The 19895-nt window shown below is 40.1% G+C and overlaps 1 protein-coding gene across 10 annotated transcripts in view; it reads left to right on the top strand.

Annotated features, from left to right (window-relative positions):
* IQCH (IQ motif containing H) overlaps positions 1-19895 on the top strand; it is a 210240-nt gene that overhangs the window by 13747 nt on the left and 176598 nt on the right. For all 10 annotated transcript variants that reach the window (XM_077746671.1, XM_077746665.1, XM_077746657.1 and 7 more), the window contains exon 4: positions 7302-7419. In XM_077746671.1, coding sequence (XP_077602797.1) covers positions 7302-7419 — 118 coding nt within the window. The remainder of the gene's footprint in view (positions 1-7301; positions 7420-19895) is intronic.

Genomic DNA, 19895 nt, shown 5'->3' with positions numbered 1-19895 from the left:
AAACATCCATAATATGTATTTATTTATAAATTGTATACTTATCCTATGGAGTGAATACACTATAAAATACACTGACAAATATTTAAATAATGAGACAAAGATTAAACAGTTTAAAATATTTTGCTTTATTAACAGCACAAAAGTTTTTTTGTGAAAAAAGGTTAATTATAATATTGTGGTTGTTTTATCTTGTTAATCACGATGGCTTTATACTGGCTGAAGCTAATAACGCAAAACATACTCCATGCTTAGTAGAGATTCAACAGAGATGCTGGTTGAATGGAAGTCCAGATTTCAGTTAGTCTTCGCCATAACTTTTTAAGTTTTCAGGGGGAGTGGATTTGGCTGACTTGTCATAAATTTGATTGGTTTACCATCATTTGCACTCCCCAGTGTGTCTGAAGAGAATCTCACCCCACGAGTAAGTGTTCTGGCATTTTCTTATTTTTCACTGATGTTCCTTATCATTATCTTCCAGATACAGTGTGGGGTTTTGGGGGGCATGAATCTTTTTTAAGACACCGGTCCATTTTTTCAGGCTTGAGTGAAAACCAAGTAATAGAACCCATAAACCCACTTCATGAGTAAACTACAGCGTATTCTAACCCTGTGCAAAAATGTGTACCAGTGCAGACCTCGCTGTTCGTGCCTTCGTGCCTACTCCCAGGCCTCCAGAACTGCAGGTGACATGACCATGTGAGGGATCCAGGGGCAAGCTGAATATTAAATAGTAGCACACAGTAATTTCTTATTGTTCTTATTTTCTATATTTCTTTTTTTTTTTAATGTTTTATTTATTTCTAGGAGAGAGAGAGAGACAGCGTGAGCAGGGGAGGGCCAGAGAGAGAGGGAGTCACAGACTGAAACAGGCTCCAGGCTCTGAGCTGGCAGTCAGCACAGAGCCCGACGCGGGGCTCGAACCCACGAACCGCGAGATCATGACCTAAGCGAAAGTCGGACGCTTAACTGACTAAGCCACTCAGGCGCCCCATTATTTTCTATATTTCTTATTTGACGTAAATAGAAGTTCTTATGTTCTCATCACCCAACCAATGGCATTATTTCATGGACTGCCCGGGATGTGGGCATCTTGTCTGAGAGGCCATGGGTCTGGAACGATGGTTCTAAAACTTTGGTTTCACTAGCTCCCAGATGGTCCTGGAATTTGCATTTTAACAAACACTCTTGGCATCCCGAATGCAGATAATTTGTGCTCGGAATCCCTCGGACAAGCATAGCTCCCCGGAATCAGTATTCTTTTGGCCACTTAGTTAGAGAGACTGCCTCTCTGTCTGATCAAGGACCTAGTCCTGGAAACTCAGCTAACCCATTGCTCTGAAGAGTTGGAGTAAGCCTTTCACACTAGGAATGAGCCCAGAGTGGGACCTGGCAGTCATGCTGGAGGATTGCCATTGTCCACTTCAACTGTGAGTCTGGTGGAGCGTCAGAGCCAGGAGTCCAGAGCAGCAACCCCTTCTGAGAGGGGTGCCATAGAATCAGAACTGTACATCTCTATTGCTCCTTAGGCCACAAGCACGGTTGCTATGAGTAACCGAGAATCAACAGTGTTCTGATATTTGGGGCTTCATTTTATCTATGGGAACGCAGGAAATTGGGAGAGTTTATTCCAAATGACTCTTGTCCCTGGATATACCTTAAAAATGGCTTAGAACAGACCAGATACAATAGCCATCATCTTCATTTTTATCATCAGTGTGGATTTCGTCATTGTGGTCAATATTTTCACAACACGTGACGGTTTGCAAAGGACTTTGTTTTACCCTATGAGGCAGATATTTATCCTTCCCTTTTAAAACTGGGCATGCTGAAGATCGTAGCCATCCCAGGTCACACGGGTCATTGGTGGTGAGGCCCACACTCGAGTCTGGTCACATGTCTGCAACCGAGCATTCTCCCGTGCCATGGTGTCCTGGAAACCAAGAAGCCTAATTTTCACCAAGGACGGTTTTCATTTTAGCAAGAAGGGAAAACCTGGTCATTGTGTCTTGTAGAAATAAAAACCGGTAGGGACACAGAGTGCTAATGGTGGATGCCCCCAAATGCAAGACTGTCCTAGCAGTCATTCAGAAAACAATGCTGAGGACATTATCAAAAGTGGCATATTTTCTCCAAAGAGCTCAAAGAGCTTTTGTATTGTTTTCAAAATATGTTTCACTACCATCCCCACTTTGGCAGTGATTCTTCTATGTCAAAGCGTGGTTCTTCCTCTCACATGATTGGCTTTCATGGATTTTATTGCTCGTAATATCTGCTCACACTGCTCTTAACGACCACGCTTTGCTCATTGACACTGGGAGGGTGACTACCATCTGTACCAACACTATCAGAACCACACGGAGATCTTCATTTTATATCCTGTCGTGCCAGGGTTTGAGAGGGAAAGACAAGAACAAAGCAAATAGATAATAGTGAGAAGCAATGAGAGGGAAAGAAGAGGTTTGTATGACATGGTGAGCGTACATTAGAAGGTACATTTTCCTCAGTAATTGAAACATCCTGGAGCCCATCCATTCTGGGTTGTTACACGGGGGGACACAAATCCCACTTGTATGGACGGTGACTGCCTCCTGGTCACAGAGCGAAGTGAAGCACAGGGAACAAGATGGTGACACTTGGTAATCTACGTGAAAGGTGTGTGGATGCTAACTGCTCTTTCCATTTCTCTGTGGGTCAAACATTTTTTTTAAACAGGGGAGCCTGGGTAGCTCAGCCAGTCGAGCGTCTGACTTCGGCTCAGGTCATAATCTCACAGTTCATGGGTTCAAGCCCCATGTCAGGCTCCGTGCCTGGAGACAGCTCAGAGCCTGGAGCCAGCTTCCGATTCTGTGTCTCCCTCTCTTTCTCTCTCGGCCCCTCCCCTGCTTGGGCACGATCTCTGTCTCTCAAAAATAAATAAACTTAAAAGAATTTTTTTAACAAAAATAAATTTTTTTAAAAAGGATCATAAAATGAAAAAATAACAAACCAAATAAACATTTGCAACAGACATAACACAAAAATTGCTAATATTCTTTAAAACAAACAAAAAAAAAAGAAGAGCTCATGCCAATACAAAAAAAAAAAAAACCCAGCTTGACACAGGACAACAGACTATTCAGAGACAGAAGTGCAAATAACCAGTAAATACGTGAAAAATGTTTAATCTCACTAGTAAGCCAGAGAAATGCAAATGAAACAATATATTACTATTTTTTCTTTACCAATTAGCACAACAAATCATTTGTCCTAATCATCAGTGCTGATGAGGTAGCAGTGGAACGGGCATACTTTTGTTCTACCACTAAAGGTGTAAGTCAGCACAAAGTTCTGAAAGGCAGTTTATTATCATGTGTGGGCAGCTTTTTAATTCATTCTTTAATTTAGTTGTACTTCTAGCAATTTCTCCTGGGAAATGAGAAGAGAGAGACATGAATCTGTGTATGTCTGTTCATTTCAATGTTCTATTTAATAGCAATAAATGTGGAACTACCTTAAATATCAACAGTAAAAGCATGATTAAATCTGTAACACATCTGGGGCCCCTGCATGGCTCAGTTGGTTAAGTGACCAACTTTGGCTCAGGTCATGATGTCATGGTTCATGGGTTTGAGCCCCAAGTCAAGTGCTGACAGCATGGACCCTGGAGCCTGCTTCAGATTCTGTGTCTCCCTCTCTCTCTCTGGCCCTCTCCTGCTCACACTGTCTCTCTCAAAAATAAACAAACATTAAAACAATTTTTAAAAAATCTATAACACATCTATGTGTGTATTACACAGCTAGTAAAACTGATATAGTCCAAGAAATTTTAATGACATGGAAAAACTCTCACAATATATGTTGAGGGGGGAGAAAGCAGGATGCAAAATTGTATCTCAATTCAAATTCACTTCTAAACACATAACAAACAGAGGTAAAAAGATTGATAAGAAACACACAAAGAGAAGGGCACCTGGGTGGCTCAGTCAGTTAAGCGTCAGACTCTTGGTTTTGATTTGGGTCCCAATCTCATGATTTGTGGGTTTGAGCCCCCCATCGGGCTCTGCACTGCTTGGGATTCCCTCTCTCTCCCTTTCTCTGCACCTTACCTACTTGTTTGTTCTCTCTCTCTCAAAATAAATAAAAATAATTTTAATATTAAAAATAATAAAATTGTTAATAATTTTTTAACAAATACATGAAGAGAGTTTCACTTCTAAGAAGATGGTGTAGACATACTTCTCCCTATTGCTTCTGACAAATACAGCTGAAAAGCCTGGATGTTAGCTATAAAACAAATTTATGAAGACTTGGAAAGCAGCCAGACCAGTTAGGGGGCCCTGGGACCCAAGGAAAGACATACGGTGAGGCCCCTTGTTGCTTCATGTATCCTGTTATCCGACCTGTATCATTTTCCTTCTCTCTCTCTTTTTTTTAATAGTTTATTGTCAAGTTGGTTTCCTATAACACCCAGTGCTCATCCCCACAAGTGCCCTCTTCCGTGCCCATCACCCCCCCTCCCCCCCACTCCCATCAGTCCTCAGTTTGTTCTCAGCATTCAAGAGTCTCTCATGGTTTTCCTTCTCTCTTAAGAGCTTCTTGTGACATATCTTGCAAGACAGGTCTCTGGTGACGAATTCCCTCAGTGTTCGTCTATCTGAGGAGATCTTTATTTCCCTGTTGCTTTTGAAGGATGATTTCATTTGGATAAAGAATTCCAGGTTGGTGGGTTTTTTTCTTTCCACACTTGAAATATTTCACTCTGTTTTCTTGCTTGCATGGCTTATGAAGGGACATCTGATACAATGTGTATCTCTCTTCTAGAGGTTACGTCGAGGCTTTTTTTATTTGTCTTCTTTCAAGATTTTCTGTTTGCTCTTAGTTTTTCATAGTTTGAATAGGGTATGCCTAGGTATAGTGTTTTAAGGATTTATCCTAGCTTAGTAGTCTCTGAACTCCCTGGATCTGTGGTATAGTGTCTGTCATTAATTTTGGAAAATTCTCAACCATTATTACTCAAATATGACTTCTGTTCCCTTCTTTTTTCTTTTTCTGATATTCTCATTTTATGTATGTTACACCTTTTGTAATTCTGTCACAGTTCCAGGAAACTGTTCTGTTTTGTTCATTCCTTTTTCTCTTTGCATTTCAATTTGGGAATTTCCATTGATATTTCTTCAAGCTCACGGATTCTTTCTTTGGCTGTGTCCTGTCTATTAATGAGCCTGTCAAAAGTATTCTCCATTTCTTATGGTGTTTTGATTTCTAGCATTTCCTTTATAATCTTTGAGTTTCAAGGCCTCTGCTTACATTACATATCTGTTCTTGCATGCTGTCTACTTTTTTCTATTAGAGTCCTTAGCTTATTAACCACAGTGATTTTAAGTTCCTGGTCTGATACTTCCAAAATGTCTATTATATCTGATTCTGATGCTTGCTTTGTCTCTTCAAACTTTTTTTTTCTTGCCTTCCAGCATGCCTTGTCATTTTTTCCTTTTTTGAAAGCTGGACATGATGTATTGGGTAATAGGAAGTAAGGTAAATGAGCCTTTATCTGGCTAGAAATTATGTTGTATACTGTTTGCTGTAACTATAGGTATCTGAGGCTTCCATTTCTTCAGCTGTCTTTGTTTTTGTCTCCCCTGTGGTCTTTGGGTTTTCCTAGAAACTTCTTCCTAAATAGACGTGAGCCTTGAAGTCCTCTCATATGTAATCCTCTGTTATACAGATGCTCTGTAGATAAAGTATCCTGTGGGGAAGTATTAAATATTCCTTGATCAGGCCTTCATCTTTCAGTGGGTCTGTGCCTCTGAACTGTTAACTTTCATTACTTTTTCTTGATATTTCCCCCTCTTAGGTGAGACAGGAAGACTGGAGGGGCCTGGAGTTAGCTACTTGCCCTTTCTCAGGTCAGATAATAATGTTCCTTGAGAGCTGGCCTTTATCACAGAGAACAGAACAAAAACCAGAACTCTCTGGGAGTAGTTGGAAATGGTTTCTTTTCCCTTGCCCCTGTCAGAACCAGGAGGGGATTTTTCTCTGTCTTCACAGTGAGAACATGGTGAGGCTCCCAAAGGTAAAACTCAGAGTATGCCCTCCTCCCAAGCTTTGGCCCCACTGAGTTTTTACCGCTCACGTTAATACACACTGAGCCTCTGGCAGTTTGTAAAGTGGGGTTTAACTCTTCTTGCCAATACCAACTCCAGCAGCAGGCTTCCACTCTGGAGCTTTATCTGGGTCAGTCTGTCTGTCTGTCTCTGCCTCTCTCCAGTTTTGGGGGCAGTAGTTTTCCCTGTGATCTCAATTCTCTAATAGATCAAAGAAGAATTGCTTTTCACTTTATTGAGCTTTTTCTTATCACTCCCATCCTCACAATAACTCCCAAGCTCTTTACATGTTGGAACAAAACCAGAAGTCCATAAATTGCTTTCTAATGAAAATTTTACAAAAGTGGGCATCACAGTAGAGTCAAGAGGTTGGGTCATCATGGTTGAGTTTAATTGATCTTAATTATGTGGACCATTTTAAAGAAGTGGAGTCTATTTTCAAATGAAAAGTTTTTGTTTGTTAGAGAGTACGTGCACATGATAGAGGAGGAGGGAGAGAGAGAAAGAGAGAGCACAAGAGAGTGTAAGAGGGAGAATCTTAAGCAGGTTCCATGCCCAGCATGGAGCTCAAACTCAGGAACCTTGAGATCATGAGGAGCTGAAATCAAGAGTCTGGTGCTCAACTGACTCAGCCATCCAGGTGCCCCTCCAATGAAAAGTTTTAAGACCTACATTATACAGTCATGCTTATAACTTTATTTAGTTTTTACATTACCCTCCTATGGAACTGCCCACTGTTTAATAAGAAAGACCTTTAACCACCTTTGATCCTCAAGTCTTTGCATATAAAATAGCTATTTAAAGAATGTAAGTGCCAACTGCTTAGGGATGAGCATTTTTAATATATTTAACACTGGCTATTCTGTGATTTGGTTTTACAAAACCAAATACAGCATGCTGTATTTTTCTCTACTAAGAAATATTTTACAGTATAGTAATTCTGTCCATTATGGGTTATATAAACTCAGCCAGAGATAGAACTTTTTATTCATGCTATCGTGGTCATTATCAGACTCAGAAGTTCTTATGCTTAATAAACAAGTACATTTTTATAGGGGTAAAAATGTTAAAGTTGGTCTAGTTTATTGTAATTACCAATAGAATATATTCTATAAAATCTAATTTAACTAGGAAGCATTGTTTTAAAATTACAGTTTGTGAAGCCGTTATGATTAATTTGATTTAAAATTTTCTTTTTCTTCCTTTTTTAAAACTTAGGTTGGTTCCGGCTGTAATTGATCCAAAATCATTTATTTTCCCTCTAGAATCTGAGGGTAAGCTTTGGGAACCCCAAAGACAGCACAGTACATGTCCACAAGCCTTTCCAAGAATAAAGGTAGGACTAGAGATACCCATAAAAACAGAAATGGCATTAGTGGTTGCAGAGGCTGGGGGGAGGGAGGAAAGGGAAGGCACAGCTAATGGATATCAAGTGTCTTTTGGGGATGATGAAAATGTTCTGGAATTCAATAGTGGAGATGATTGCACAACTCTGTGACTCTACAGAACACTGTTGAATTGTACACTAGTTTTTTCAGTTTTTTAATTTTTAATTTTTTTAATGTTTTATTATTTACCTTTGAGTGAGTTAGAGAGAGAGAGAGAGAGAGAGCGAGCAGGGAAGAGGGGCAGAGAGAGAAGAAGACAGAGAATCTGAAGCAGGCTCCAGGCTCTGAGATGTCAGCACAGATGGCTGTGAGTCACAGATGGCTCAGAGCCTGATGCGGGGCTCAAACTCACAAACCATGAGATCATGACCTGAGCCCAAATAGGACATTTAACTGACTGAGCCACCCAGGTGCCCCAAATCGTACACTTNTTTTAATTTTTAATTTTTTTAATGTTTTATTATTTACCTTTGAGTGAGTTAGAGAGAGAGAGAGAGAGAGCGAGCAGGGGAGAGGGGCAGAGAGAGAAGAAGACAGAGAATCTGAAGCAGGCTCCAGGCTCTGAGATGTCAGCACAGATGGCTGTGAGTCACAGATGGCTCAGAGCCTGATGCGGGGCTCAAACTCACAAACCATGAGATCATGACCTGAGCCCAAATAGGACATTTAACTGACTGAGCCACCCAGGTGCCCCAAATCGTACACTTTAAAGAAATAAATCTAAAGTATATGACAACAGGTCGATAAAGCTGTTAGAAAAAATAACTTTCTAAGAGCAAAGATAGGAAATTTGCTTTGTGTTCTAAATGAGAGAACATGCCATTATTGTTTCAGGTATGTGTGGCATGGTCAGTTCCTACCACAAGGGAGCTTTCTTCAGAAAGCAAAATAGATCAAAAGAGAACGCCTTCCAGTTTTTTAATTGGCAAGAATCACATCCCAGATAAACCAATGGCTAGGACACTGCCCCTGTGCAAAGCTAGAATTTTGGAACAGAGCCCCAGAAGGAAGTTTCCAGGTGGCAAGGAATCAACCTCAAGAGGTTACTGATTTTGCCTACTGAGTGTCCTTGCTCTTTGATTCCTGCTCTCTCCCCAAGCCCCCAAAAGTGATACTAGCTTACCTCCTGTCCGTGCTTTCGGAACACTAACTGGTTTAACCTTCAGAACGATCCTAGAAGGAGGTGCTATTGTATTCATTTTATTGATGAAGAAACTAAGATTCAGAAATGTTAAAGAAATTGCCCAAGAGAACGCAGCTAGTAAGTGTCAGAGCCAGGATAATGAACCTGAAATGTAGGCATAGCCACTGAGGCACCCCTTTGTAGGCAATAGCTTTATTGAGATGTAATTAATACACCATAAAATTCACCCTTTTTAAGTGTTCGGTAAGTGGTTTTTAGTATCTTCTCCAAGCTGTGAAGCCATCACACACTTTTGAAAATGGCATTATCTGCATTTTTCCTTTGTTACCCTTGAAAAATTTGTAACTGGGTTATTTTTAAGTGTTGGCTTCGCCCACTAGAATAGAAGTTTAATGAGGGCGGGGATCATATCAGTCTGTTCATTGCTGTATATTGCCAGGGGATTCTCAATAAATGCTTGGGGAATAAGAAATGACATCACAGGGTGCCCACCCCCATGTAAAATCAGTCCCGGCTCCACTACACTCCCAAAGCAGCCCACTCTGACCATTGTCAGGGCACTTCTTACACAGGGCACTTCTTACTATCTGTGTGCCAAGAATTGGCAGAGGCACATTAGGTTGAATGATGCCAGGTTCCTGCCCTCAGAGCTTACATCCTAGTCAAGGGAGACAGACCATTGATAAGAAAACACCAGACCATAATAAAGGCTTTCCTGAAAAGAAAACAGAGGCCTATGATAAAGGGAGCTTAAACTTCTCACTTCCCTTACTAGTAAGTCTCTGCTTCAGCTCAATTCCCTCCCTTACCCCCCCCCACCCCCGCAAGAATCTCAGGAGGCTCACTGGGGGCCTCTGCAAACCAAATATCTGAAACTAGGACTCTTTCGAATGTATAGCTGTTATTATTATTCCAGAAAAAATAAAACCATGGCCAGAACTGCATTTTCCCAGAAGACTTTTGAATCCTGGCGAATGATCATAAAGATGCACTTACTCTGAAGTGCAGAGTAAGCCCAGATTTCTTTTAAAGACTGTGAGCATGGGTGGGCTTCGTTTAAAAGGGGCATGGACAGTTTCCTACCCTGACTTTACCTCCAGGGCCTAGATTCCTATTGTTGTTTTATTTCTAATACCAGTGACATCTGCTTAAAAATGCATAACCGCTGACACACAAGACAGCTCTCATTTTGCATTGTAAACTCAATGACAAACAGCGCTGTTTTGCCAGTCCTTCCTGCCAGCCGACTACACCAACTTAAACGCTTGTATTATTAAGTAGCAGAGAAATCCAACTGGGATATTACCACCTTTAACTGCCCACTGCCAACCTGTTCAACTATGTAAATGCCAGTTGCTTCTTTAAGCTTTTTCTTCTCCAGAGCAGATAACAATCTTTGGAATTCCATTTAGCGCCAAAAGCTTGCATGACAAACAATTAGGAGTTGCTGAATTATAATTACATTCATAATTAAGAATTATTAGGACAGCTACATGGAAAAGAATGAAACAGGACCATTTTCTCACACCATACACACAAATAGACTCAAAATGAATTAATGACCTAAATGTGAGCCCTGAAATCATAAAATTGCTAAAAGAAAACAGACAGTAATCTCTTATACATCGGCCTTAGCAACATTTTTTCTAGATAGGTCATCTCAGGCAAGGAAAACAAAAGCAAAAATAAGCTAGTTGGATTACACCAAAATAAAAGCTTTTACACCACAAAGGAAACCATCAGCAAAAAAACAAAGGTAATCTACTGAATGGGAGCTGATGTTCTCAAATGATATATTCAATAAGGGGTTATGCAACTTATAAATATATAAAGAACATATACAAATAAACACTAAAGAACTTATACAACTAAACACTAAAAAAACAAGCTGATTAAAAAATGGGCAGAGTACCTGAATAGACATTTTTCTTTTTCTTTTTCTGTTTTTGTTTGTTTTTAATTTATTTCTGAGAAAGAGAGAGAGAGAGAGACAGCATAAGCAGGGGAGGGTCAGAGAGAGAGGGAGATACAGAATCCAAAACAGGCTCCAGGCTCTGTGCTGGCAGTCAGCGGGGCTCGAACCCACAGACCATGAGATCATGACCTGAGCTGAAGCTGGATGCTTAACTGACTGAGCCACCCAGGTGCTTGGATAGACATTTTTCAAGAGAAGACATACAGATGGCCAACAGACACATGAAAAAATGATCAACATCATCACTGACCCTCAGGGAAATGCAAATCAAAACTGCAATGAGATATCACTTTCTACCTGTCAAAATGGCTAGACTCGGAAAGATAAGAAACAACACGTGTTGGCGACGATGTGGAGAAAAGGAAACCCTCATGCACAGTTGGTAGGAATGTAAATTGGTGCAACCATCGTGGAAAACAGTATGGAGATTGCTCAAGAAATTAAAAATAGAACTATCACATGATCCAGTAATTCCACTATTGGATATTTACGTAAGAAAATGAAAATACTCATTCAAAAAAGATACGTGCACACCTATGTTTATTGCTGCATTGTGCACAATAGCCAGGATACAGAAGCAACCCGAGCATCCATCAATAGGTGAACGAGTAAAGAAGATGTGATATATGTACTCAATGGAATATTACTCAGCCATAAAAATGAATGTGATCTTGCCATTTGTAACAATATGGATGGATCTTGAGGGTATTATGCTAAGTGAATTAAGTCAGACACAGAAAGGCAGATACTATACGATTTCACTTATATATAGAATCTAAAAAACCAAACAAATGAACACATACCAGACTCTTAAATACAGAGAACAAACTGGTGGTTGCCAGAGGGGAGGTGAATGGGGGATGGGTAGAATAGATATAGGGGATTCAGAGGTACCAACTTGCAGTTATGAAGTAAATAAGTCACAGAGATGAAAAGTACAGCATAGGGAATGTGGTCCGTAATATTGTAAAACAAACAAACAATTGCTTATTGATCTTCTTTTATGATTGAAAAAGCCATATTGTAATGACTCTACTTCACAGGGTATCTTTGCTCCACATCAATACTAGCTCAACCCCTCTTTGAGGCACCTCAAGATATAGGCACACGTGTAATCATAACAGATGAGGAAAGGGTTGGAAATCAAAACAACAAAGGAGAAGGCAGAGGGAAGAAGAGAAGGAGAAAAAGTTTAGAGGCCCAGAGAGCATTTGATTTTCTTGTTGTATCTGGCGAGTGAATTCCTACACTGTTCAGATCAAAGGACCTCCTTACAAGTGTGATACAGGTTACGGAACTGGGAAAATAAACCCAGCCCACTGCCTGGAAATGATCCCCTCTATTAATTCCATAAAATGGATGCTTTATCAGTCAAACAAACATAAAAAAATATACTGTGATGCACTACAATGTAGCAGTGTGCAGAATTGGGGGGTCCAGTTGTGTAAATTTGGATCTAGTTGAGAAAGCGATTTTCAAACTTTGACCAAAACTGGAGTTCTGAAGATTTGGGACATCATGAAGAACAATATGGTGAGGGAGGAAAGAAGGAAAAGGAGCAAGTGAGCGTGGCTTCCCAGACTGTGGCTGGGAGTTCTGCCTCACTTGGCGTTGGGTGGAAAGCTTGCAGAGAAGGTGGTAATTGCATTTCACAGACCTGAGTCAGCAGAAGAGAGCGCCTCCAATGAGCTAACCACTGTGAGCTCTGTCTTCTCCCAAGAAGCTAGGCTCCATGAAGGCAGTGACTTTTAAAAATTATCTGCTCCTTTTCCCCGGGTTTTTAAAAATCTGTTTTATTATGGAAATATCCAAACAGAAAAGAGTCCAGGAATGACTATTTCTCCTTCACCTAGATTTATAATAATTATTAAACTTGGCCATTTTTGCTTCATCATTTTTTACTGAAGGGTTTTAAAATATAGACCTAGTGACATTTCACCCCTTAATGCTATAACATGCATCTTTAAAAATGAGCGTATTCCTGCGACTCAGTCGGTTAAGCAACTGACTCCTGCTCAGGTCATGATCTCATGGCTCATCTGTGCTGACAGCTCAGAGCTTGGAGACTGCTTTGGATTCTTTGTCTCCCTCTCTCTCTGCTCCACCCCTGCTCACTCTCTGTCTCTCAAAAATAAATAAAAAGTGTTAAACACTTTCTTTAAAAAAAAAATGAGCATATTCCGACATACCCACAATACCATTATAACATCTAAAAAGTGAACAATTCATGAATATAATAAATACCCAGATCATACTCAGATTTCCCCAATTAATCCTCAAATGGCTTTTACCAATCCTCTGTCCAAACCTGGATCTGCCAAGACAGATCCTTTGCATTTGATTGTTTCTCAAATTTCTATTAACCAAAAGCAGAGAGAGACTCTGTTTAGATCATTACTGTAATCTGTGCCCAGACAGTGCCAACCAAGCCTGGAGTAGGCTCTCAATAGACTACAACACTATGGTTAGAAGTATGGGTTTACATCTTGGGTCCACCACTTCCTACCTGTTCCTTGGCAATTCACTTAACCTCTCTGTGCCTCAGTTCCTCATCTGCAAAATGGGCCTAAGAATAGCCCCTACCTCAGAGCTGCTGTAAGGAGAAAAGAGCTAACGTATGTAAATGTTTATAACAGTAACCCATCCATGGGTGAGTGTTATACAAATGTAATTCTTATTATTTGCTCGTGAATACTGGTCAGTTTCAATTATGTACCTAATCTGTGCCAGATACTATTTAGGCATCAGCCAAACATCTCTGCTCTCCTGGAGTTTACATTCTAATTGGAGTGGGACAGTATTAGGAAAATAAAAGATGATTTGCAAAGTAATTATATAGTGTATCAGTCAGTAGGAGAAAAGCTGCGGAAGGAACCTAGGGGCCTTGGATGGCCTCATTTGAGCAGAAATCTGATGGGATAAAGGGAACAAGTCTTTGGCTATTTGAGGAAGAGTATTCCAGGCAGAGGAAATGGAACATATAAAGACCCTGAATTAGGAGTGTGAATAGCAAGGAAGCTGGAGGGGAATGTGCAGGGGAGAGGTGTAGGAGAAGTGCTGTAGGAAGCCAGATCTCAAGGACCGTTGTGAGGACTTCGGATAGCACTGTGATGGAAAGCCACTGGGGTCTTGTCCTTCAATGATATAGAAGGGCAAGGCCAGAAGCAGAGGGACCATTTAGGAGCCTATGTAGGTCATGATGATGAACTCATAGCTCATCCTCACAATGATGGAAGGAATTATTATTACCCCCATTTTGCAGATATGGGAATGGAAGATGGGAGACAATTCTAAATTAAACCTAAGCCACAGCAGAACTGGGATTCAAATACAGGTCTATTTGACCTCATAGTTCCGGCCATTCCTCACCATTGTGAGAAAACACAAAACCGTGGGGTACCTGGGTGGCTCAATCAGTTGAGCATTCAACTTTGGCTCAGGACATAGCTCATGGTTTGTGAGTTCGAGCCTCACATCGGCCTCGCTGCTGTCAGCACAGAGCCTGCTTTGGATCCTCCATTCCCCCCGCCTCTGCCCCTCCCCTGCTTAGGCTCACTTAAAAATAAACTAACATTTTTTTTAAAAGACAAAAACTTGAATTTCCTTCCTGTGTTTGCCACAGGGAAATTTACAACTGGAAATAAAAAAAAAGCACAGCCAAATAAAGCCCTGATTTGGTTCACAAATGGCCCTAACTATGCCCAGGATTATCCTCAGATATGTCCCTCCAAACTTTCCCAGAGAAAATTCTCAATCAACACACCTGAAAAAGGTGAACTTTTTTACTTTCTGATTTGTTGCAGTAAAACTAACAGCAATTATGAAGCCATGTTAGAATTATGAATAATACATTACGATACTCTATCACGTGTGATACTGTTTTGCTGTAACGGGTTACTATTCACTTGGTTTATGTATACACTTTAAAGAGCTTCATAAGCTATAGCCAATGGAACAGATGATTAAGTGTGGGATTTGGGGCTATTTCTGTTAAGAATAGCCATCAAGGGGTGCCTGGGTGGCTCAGTCGGTTGAGTGGCTGACTTCAGCTCAGGTCATGGTCTCACGGCTGTGGGTTTGAGCCCCACGTCGGGCTCTGTGCTGACCGCTCAGAGCCTGGAGCCTGCTTCGGATTCTGTGTCTCCCTCTCTCTGACTCTTCCCCACTCATGCTCTGTCTCTCTCTGTCTCCCAAAAAAAAAAAGTAAAAAAAAATTTTTTTAAATAGCCATCAAAAATAGGCCGNAAGTAAGTCGGTTGGATTAGAACAATACCCACCTATTACAGTGCCTGGCACAAAATGAGAGCTGAGTAAATGCTCACTCTCTCCCCCAACCTTTCTCATAGTCTATAACTCAACTCCTACCAGAATCAGAAAACAGGAGGGGCTCACCTGACTAGGAGTAGTTAAGTCTTAAGGTTTTGTGAACCTGAGGCAGTTAGGCAGCAGCTGGGCAATTAGAAGCAGCTTGGAGTTAAGTGATGCTGTGACTGTTGGTCCCTCCACGCCCTGGCGGGGAGGTAGAGGGGCTGTCATACAACACGGAGTGTTAGAATTGAAATAAGAAAATCGTGAATAGCTTGATTTTAATTACCCTTTAATTTTAATGTTTGGGNAACCCACGAACTGCAAGATCATGACCCAAGCGAAAGTCGGACGCTTAACCAACTAAGCCACCCAGGCGCCCCATGTTTATTTATTTTTTAGAGAGAGAGACAGACAGAGCGCGAGTGGGGCAGGGGCAGAGAGACACAGAATCTAAAGCAGGCTCCAGGCTCTGAGCCACCAACACAGAGCGCCACGCGGGGCCTGAACTCACAAACCGTTAGATCATGACCTGAGCCAAAGTCTGATGTCCAGCCGACTGAGCTACCCAGGCACCCCTTGAAATTGTTTTTCTAATGTTTGAATTAGGATGTAAACAAGGCCCACACAGTGCATTTGCATCTCATTTTAGCTACATTTCCCCCTCAATTCAAAAATGCCCTTTATTGTTTGAAAAAAACCAGGTCATTTGTCGTATAGGTTTTTTCTTCACTGTTTGGATTTGGTTGATTGCAATCTCATGGTGTCATTTTAGGTTTTCCTCTGTCCCTAGTAGGTCTTGTAAACTAGTAGTTTTATCTAGAAGCTTGGTCATATTCAGGTAACATCTTTTTGGCAGAAAGATAGCACAGGTGGTGCTGTGTACTTCCCTTTATAAAATATCAGGAGACAATTTCCTTTTTCTCCTCTAAAGATGTTAAGATTGATCAATGGGTCTGAGTGTTACTAACTTGATATACCTTTTGTAAAATTCCCCTACTGGTATTAGTGACCATTGATGTTTACCTAAAGACATTATTTTTTGTTAGGAATGACAAAGCAGTGATTTTAGAAATCTACCATTCCTTCTGCATTTATTAGCTTCTATGGGGAACTGCCCCTTACCAACTCTTTGGTGAATCTGAAAAATAGATTTTTCCAGGAAAAGCAGAATAAATGCTTCTTTCTTTTTCTTTTTCTACTTTCAAATTAATGCATCAATTTTATTAAGTAGGTGCTTCCAGAGAGGGGAAAACATTAAGGCCTCGTGGGTTTGTGGGGCACATGGGTGGCTGTCAGTTAAGCATCGGACNCATGCAGCTTTAACATTTACCATAATGTTACCATTCTTATTTTATTTATTCCCTCCACATTTTTTTTGGTGAAGTCTTTTATTTATTATATTATTTATTTATTTATTGAGAGAGATGGGGGAGGAGACAGAGAGAGAGAGAGCACGAGCTGGGGAGCAGCAGAGAGACAGGGAGACAGAGAATCCCAAGCTGGTTCCGCAGTGTTAGTGCAGAANGAAAACATTAAGGCCTCGTGGGTTTGTGGGGCACATGGGTGGCTGTCAGTTAAGCATCGGACTCGAGCTCAGATTAGGTGTTTTTTTTTTTTTTAATGTCTATTCATTTTTGAGAGAGAAACAGAGTGTGATTGGGGGAGGGACAGAAAGAGAGAGGGATACAGAAAATCTGAAGCAGACTCCAGGCTCTGAGCTGTCAGCACAGACCTGAGCTGAAGTTGAACACTTAACCAACCGAGCTACCCAGTCACCCCAGGTCTTTTTTTTTTTTTTAAAGTTTATTTATTTATTTATTTGNGCTAACAGCTCAGAGCCTGGAGCCTGCTTCCAATTATGTGTCTCCCTCTCTGCCCCTCCCCTGCTCATGCTCTGTCTCTATTCCTCAAAAATAAATAAATCTTAAAAAAAATTTAAAAAACCCCAAAAACCGTAACTATTATCACATCTAACAAACTTAATTCATTAATACCATATAATTCCCAGTCATTGTTCCATTTTTCCCAATTATCTTGAAATTGTTTTTTAAAAATTTTTAATGTTTATTTATTTATTTTTTTAATGTTTTATTTATATCTAGGAGAGNAAGAGAGAGAGAATCCCAAGCAAGCCCTGCTCTGCCAGTACAGAGCCTGACTTGGGGTTTGAACTCACAAAAGTGTGAGATCATGACCTAAGCCGAAACCAAGAGTCACTTGCCTTCCCAACTAAGCCACCCAGGCACCCCTACCTCAGCTCAGATCTTGAGCTCAGGGTCATGAGTTCAGGCCCTGTGTTGGGGTCCATGCAGGGCATGAAGCCTACTTAAAAAAAATATATATATATGTATATGTATATGATATATGTATATAAAGAACTCATGGATTTTTATATATTTGAAGGGTTTTGATCCATAGCAGTTATTATTTTTTGGCCAGTAGGCTCCTGAGTAGTGCTTTATCATTTCAAGATACTTAACGTACATTAATCATTTTAACCTCACAAACAACTCTGTGAAGGTAGGTATTATTACCCAGTTTTACAAATGAGAAATCTAGATCACATGGCTTGAACCACGATTTGATGTCTATTGTTCTTTCCATTAAATATAATAATGGTTGAAAGAATCAGAGTGTTAAAGGCGACTGGATTCTTTCTTCTGGTTTTGAGATTAAACAGCAGAGGTCTTTAACCAGTGGGAATATAATAGGCGATATCCACTTTAGAAGACATTACTTGTAGCAAACACTGTTGAGAATAATGTTATGCTGATAATACCGTAACTTAGTAAATAGCCTGTCTCAACTTTGTTTGTGAAGCATTTCAATTTTGATTACTCTGTGCGGGATCTACTGCTCGGATGTATGTCATTTTATGGTCTGCCCATGTCTGGGGAGCTGGTATTACACGCTGCCTAGTGTTTTTAATTCAGAACTTCTTCGAAAAGAAACCTTAGCCTCTGATGTTTAAACCCTAGTTTTAATAGCATAAGCTATTTCCTTCTTATATAGCTTTGTGGGCATAGTAATAAAATAAATACCACAAAATCACTGATGAGATGAAAATTGAGCTCCCTGCTTCTGTGCAGCCATGTAGGTAAAACAGTAATTGGCTCTGATAATAACTTTTGTTCTTACAAACCAAAGTCTAAATGAGAGTCACATTTGATATATCTGCTTGTAATTACTATCAAAAGGAGAGAATTCCAAGTTAAGACTGTTTAGTGACTCAAGATAGATTAAATAAATTGCTGCCTTTTCTTGATCAATTTAAGAAAAGTTTCTGAAATTATTTTTTATATTTTATCTTCCTGCCGGGAACAATGGTCTTCCCAAGCTTGCTCTTCGGCTTCAAGGAATGATGGATTTTTTTTTTTTAAATTGACAGCTGGTTCTTCTTGAAAAAAATCATATTAGTGGGTCTGATAATGTAGCTTATGCTTAGAAGTATTTTCCTATGTATCTTGGTAGGTGGTTTGTGAGACAAATTTAGGTCATGAATGTATTTGGTAGTGATTGACACTGAAACCATTTGGTATGTTAATGTTATTTAAAGGGGGGCTCTTTTAATATGTTTTTAAAAGTGAAACTTAATCGCGTTTTTATTGTTTATTATCTTGGTAAACATATCCTTTGATGCCAAAAGAGTACATATTAGAATATTAATAATTTTAAAAGATCTCTCCCATAGCTTTAGAAGTCAACTGATAAATAATTGACATTATAACCTGTCATTTCTTTTGGATTTCTACTTACATTTGGGTTTCTTTCCACAAGGAGCTATGTCCAGTGCCACAGAAATGTAAAAAGGGGCAGAAAACCACTGGATTTTAATGCCACTTTTAACAATGACTCTGTATCTGCTCATTTCCTCCCTACACCAGTACTGCAGCCACACAAGGTTGATGGAGCATAATAAAACTAAGAAAACTGCTATGGTCCACTGAGCCAATGATCCCAGAATTAAAAAGTTCTAACAAAGCTTAGACATGATAGATGAAGCTATTACCGTCAACTGTATCCAGGGTTCACATTTTTTAAAAAAAACACCCTAATTACAGAAACCACATCCAGTCGATATAATACATATTAGCAATTTCCCAATCCTTGGTAGGATGGGAAATTATTCTGAAAGTTTAATTAAGAAGGAAAAAATTATGTTCAGGTATTAATTTCAATAAAAGAGGCATTCGGCTTCCATGCAAAAGCCCGGGAGCAGTGCTGGGAGTGTGGGTTACCCACAGAAGGAAAGCCATTTATAATCAGGCACTCCATTGTTTTTGCAACCACGTGTACTTCAAGAAGGAAACAGAAATGCCTTATTTGCAACCTGTATCCCTGCGTGGGTTGAATAAAGTGGACAGCTGAGAGCAGTTATTTAAAGATTTGGATTAAAGACTGTTATTAAAAAACAAAAGGAAGGTTTGGAGCCTGTGTTAAGCAATAACTTATCTGGACAGCATGCATTCTGTAGGTGTTTTTGTAGTGTTGCCCTTCACCTTGACCTCAGGCACAGCCCACTTATGAAGGTTCATGACCAAATAGCTGGGTCGTGAACTAATCTTCCTGGTTTCTACAACCATTTTAACAACTGCAGCAGATCACCCCCAGAACTAAGGCACTCAGTTGAAAGGAAAAAAATTTTTAATTGCTCACAACACCTCCTTTTAAAAAAGTCACAAGGGACACATCTTTTAGGATTCCATTTACATGAAATGCCCAGAATGTCTAAGAGACAGAAAGTAGACTAGTAGTTGCCAGGGGCTGGAAGGAGGGGGGAATGGAGAGTGATTGTTAATGGGTAGGAGGTTTCTTTTGGGGTGACGAAACTGAAATTAGGGGGGATGGCTGCACAGCTTTATGAATATGTTGAAAATCACTGAATTATATACTTTTAAAGGTGTGACTTGTATAGTATGTGAATTATATATCACAAAAAAACGTCACAAGACTTCAGAAACGGTCAGTGATGTCATATTCCCTAAGTGTCAACTTAC

This window comes from Crocuta crocuta, unplaced genomic scaffold, assembly GCF_008692635.1.
Source record: "Crocuta crocuta isolate KB4526 unplaced genomic scaffold, BGI_CrCroc_1.0 scaffold130, whole genome shotgun sequence".
Taxonomy (NCBI): Eukaryota; Metazoa; Chordata; class Mammalia; order Carnivora; family Hyaenidae; genus Crocuta; species Crocuta crocuta.
This window is presented reverse-complemented; position numbering and strand designations above follow the sequence as displayed.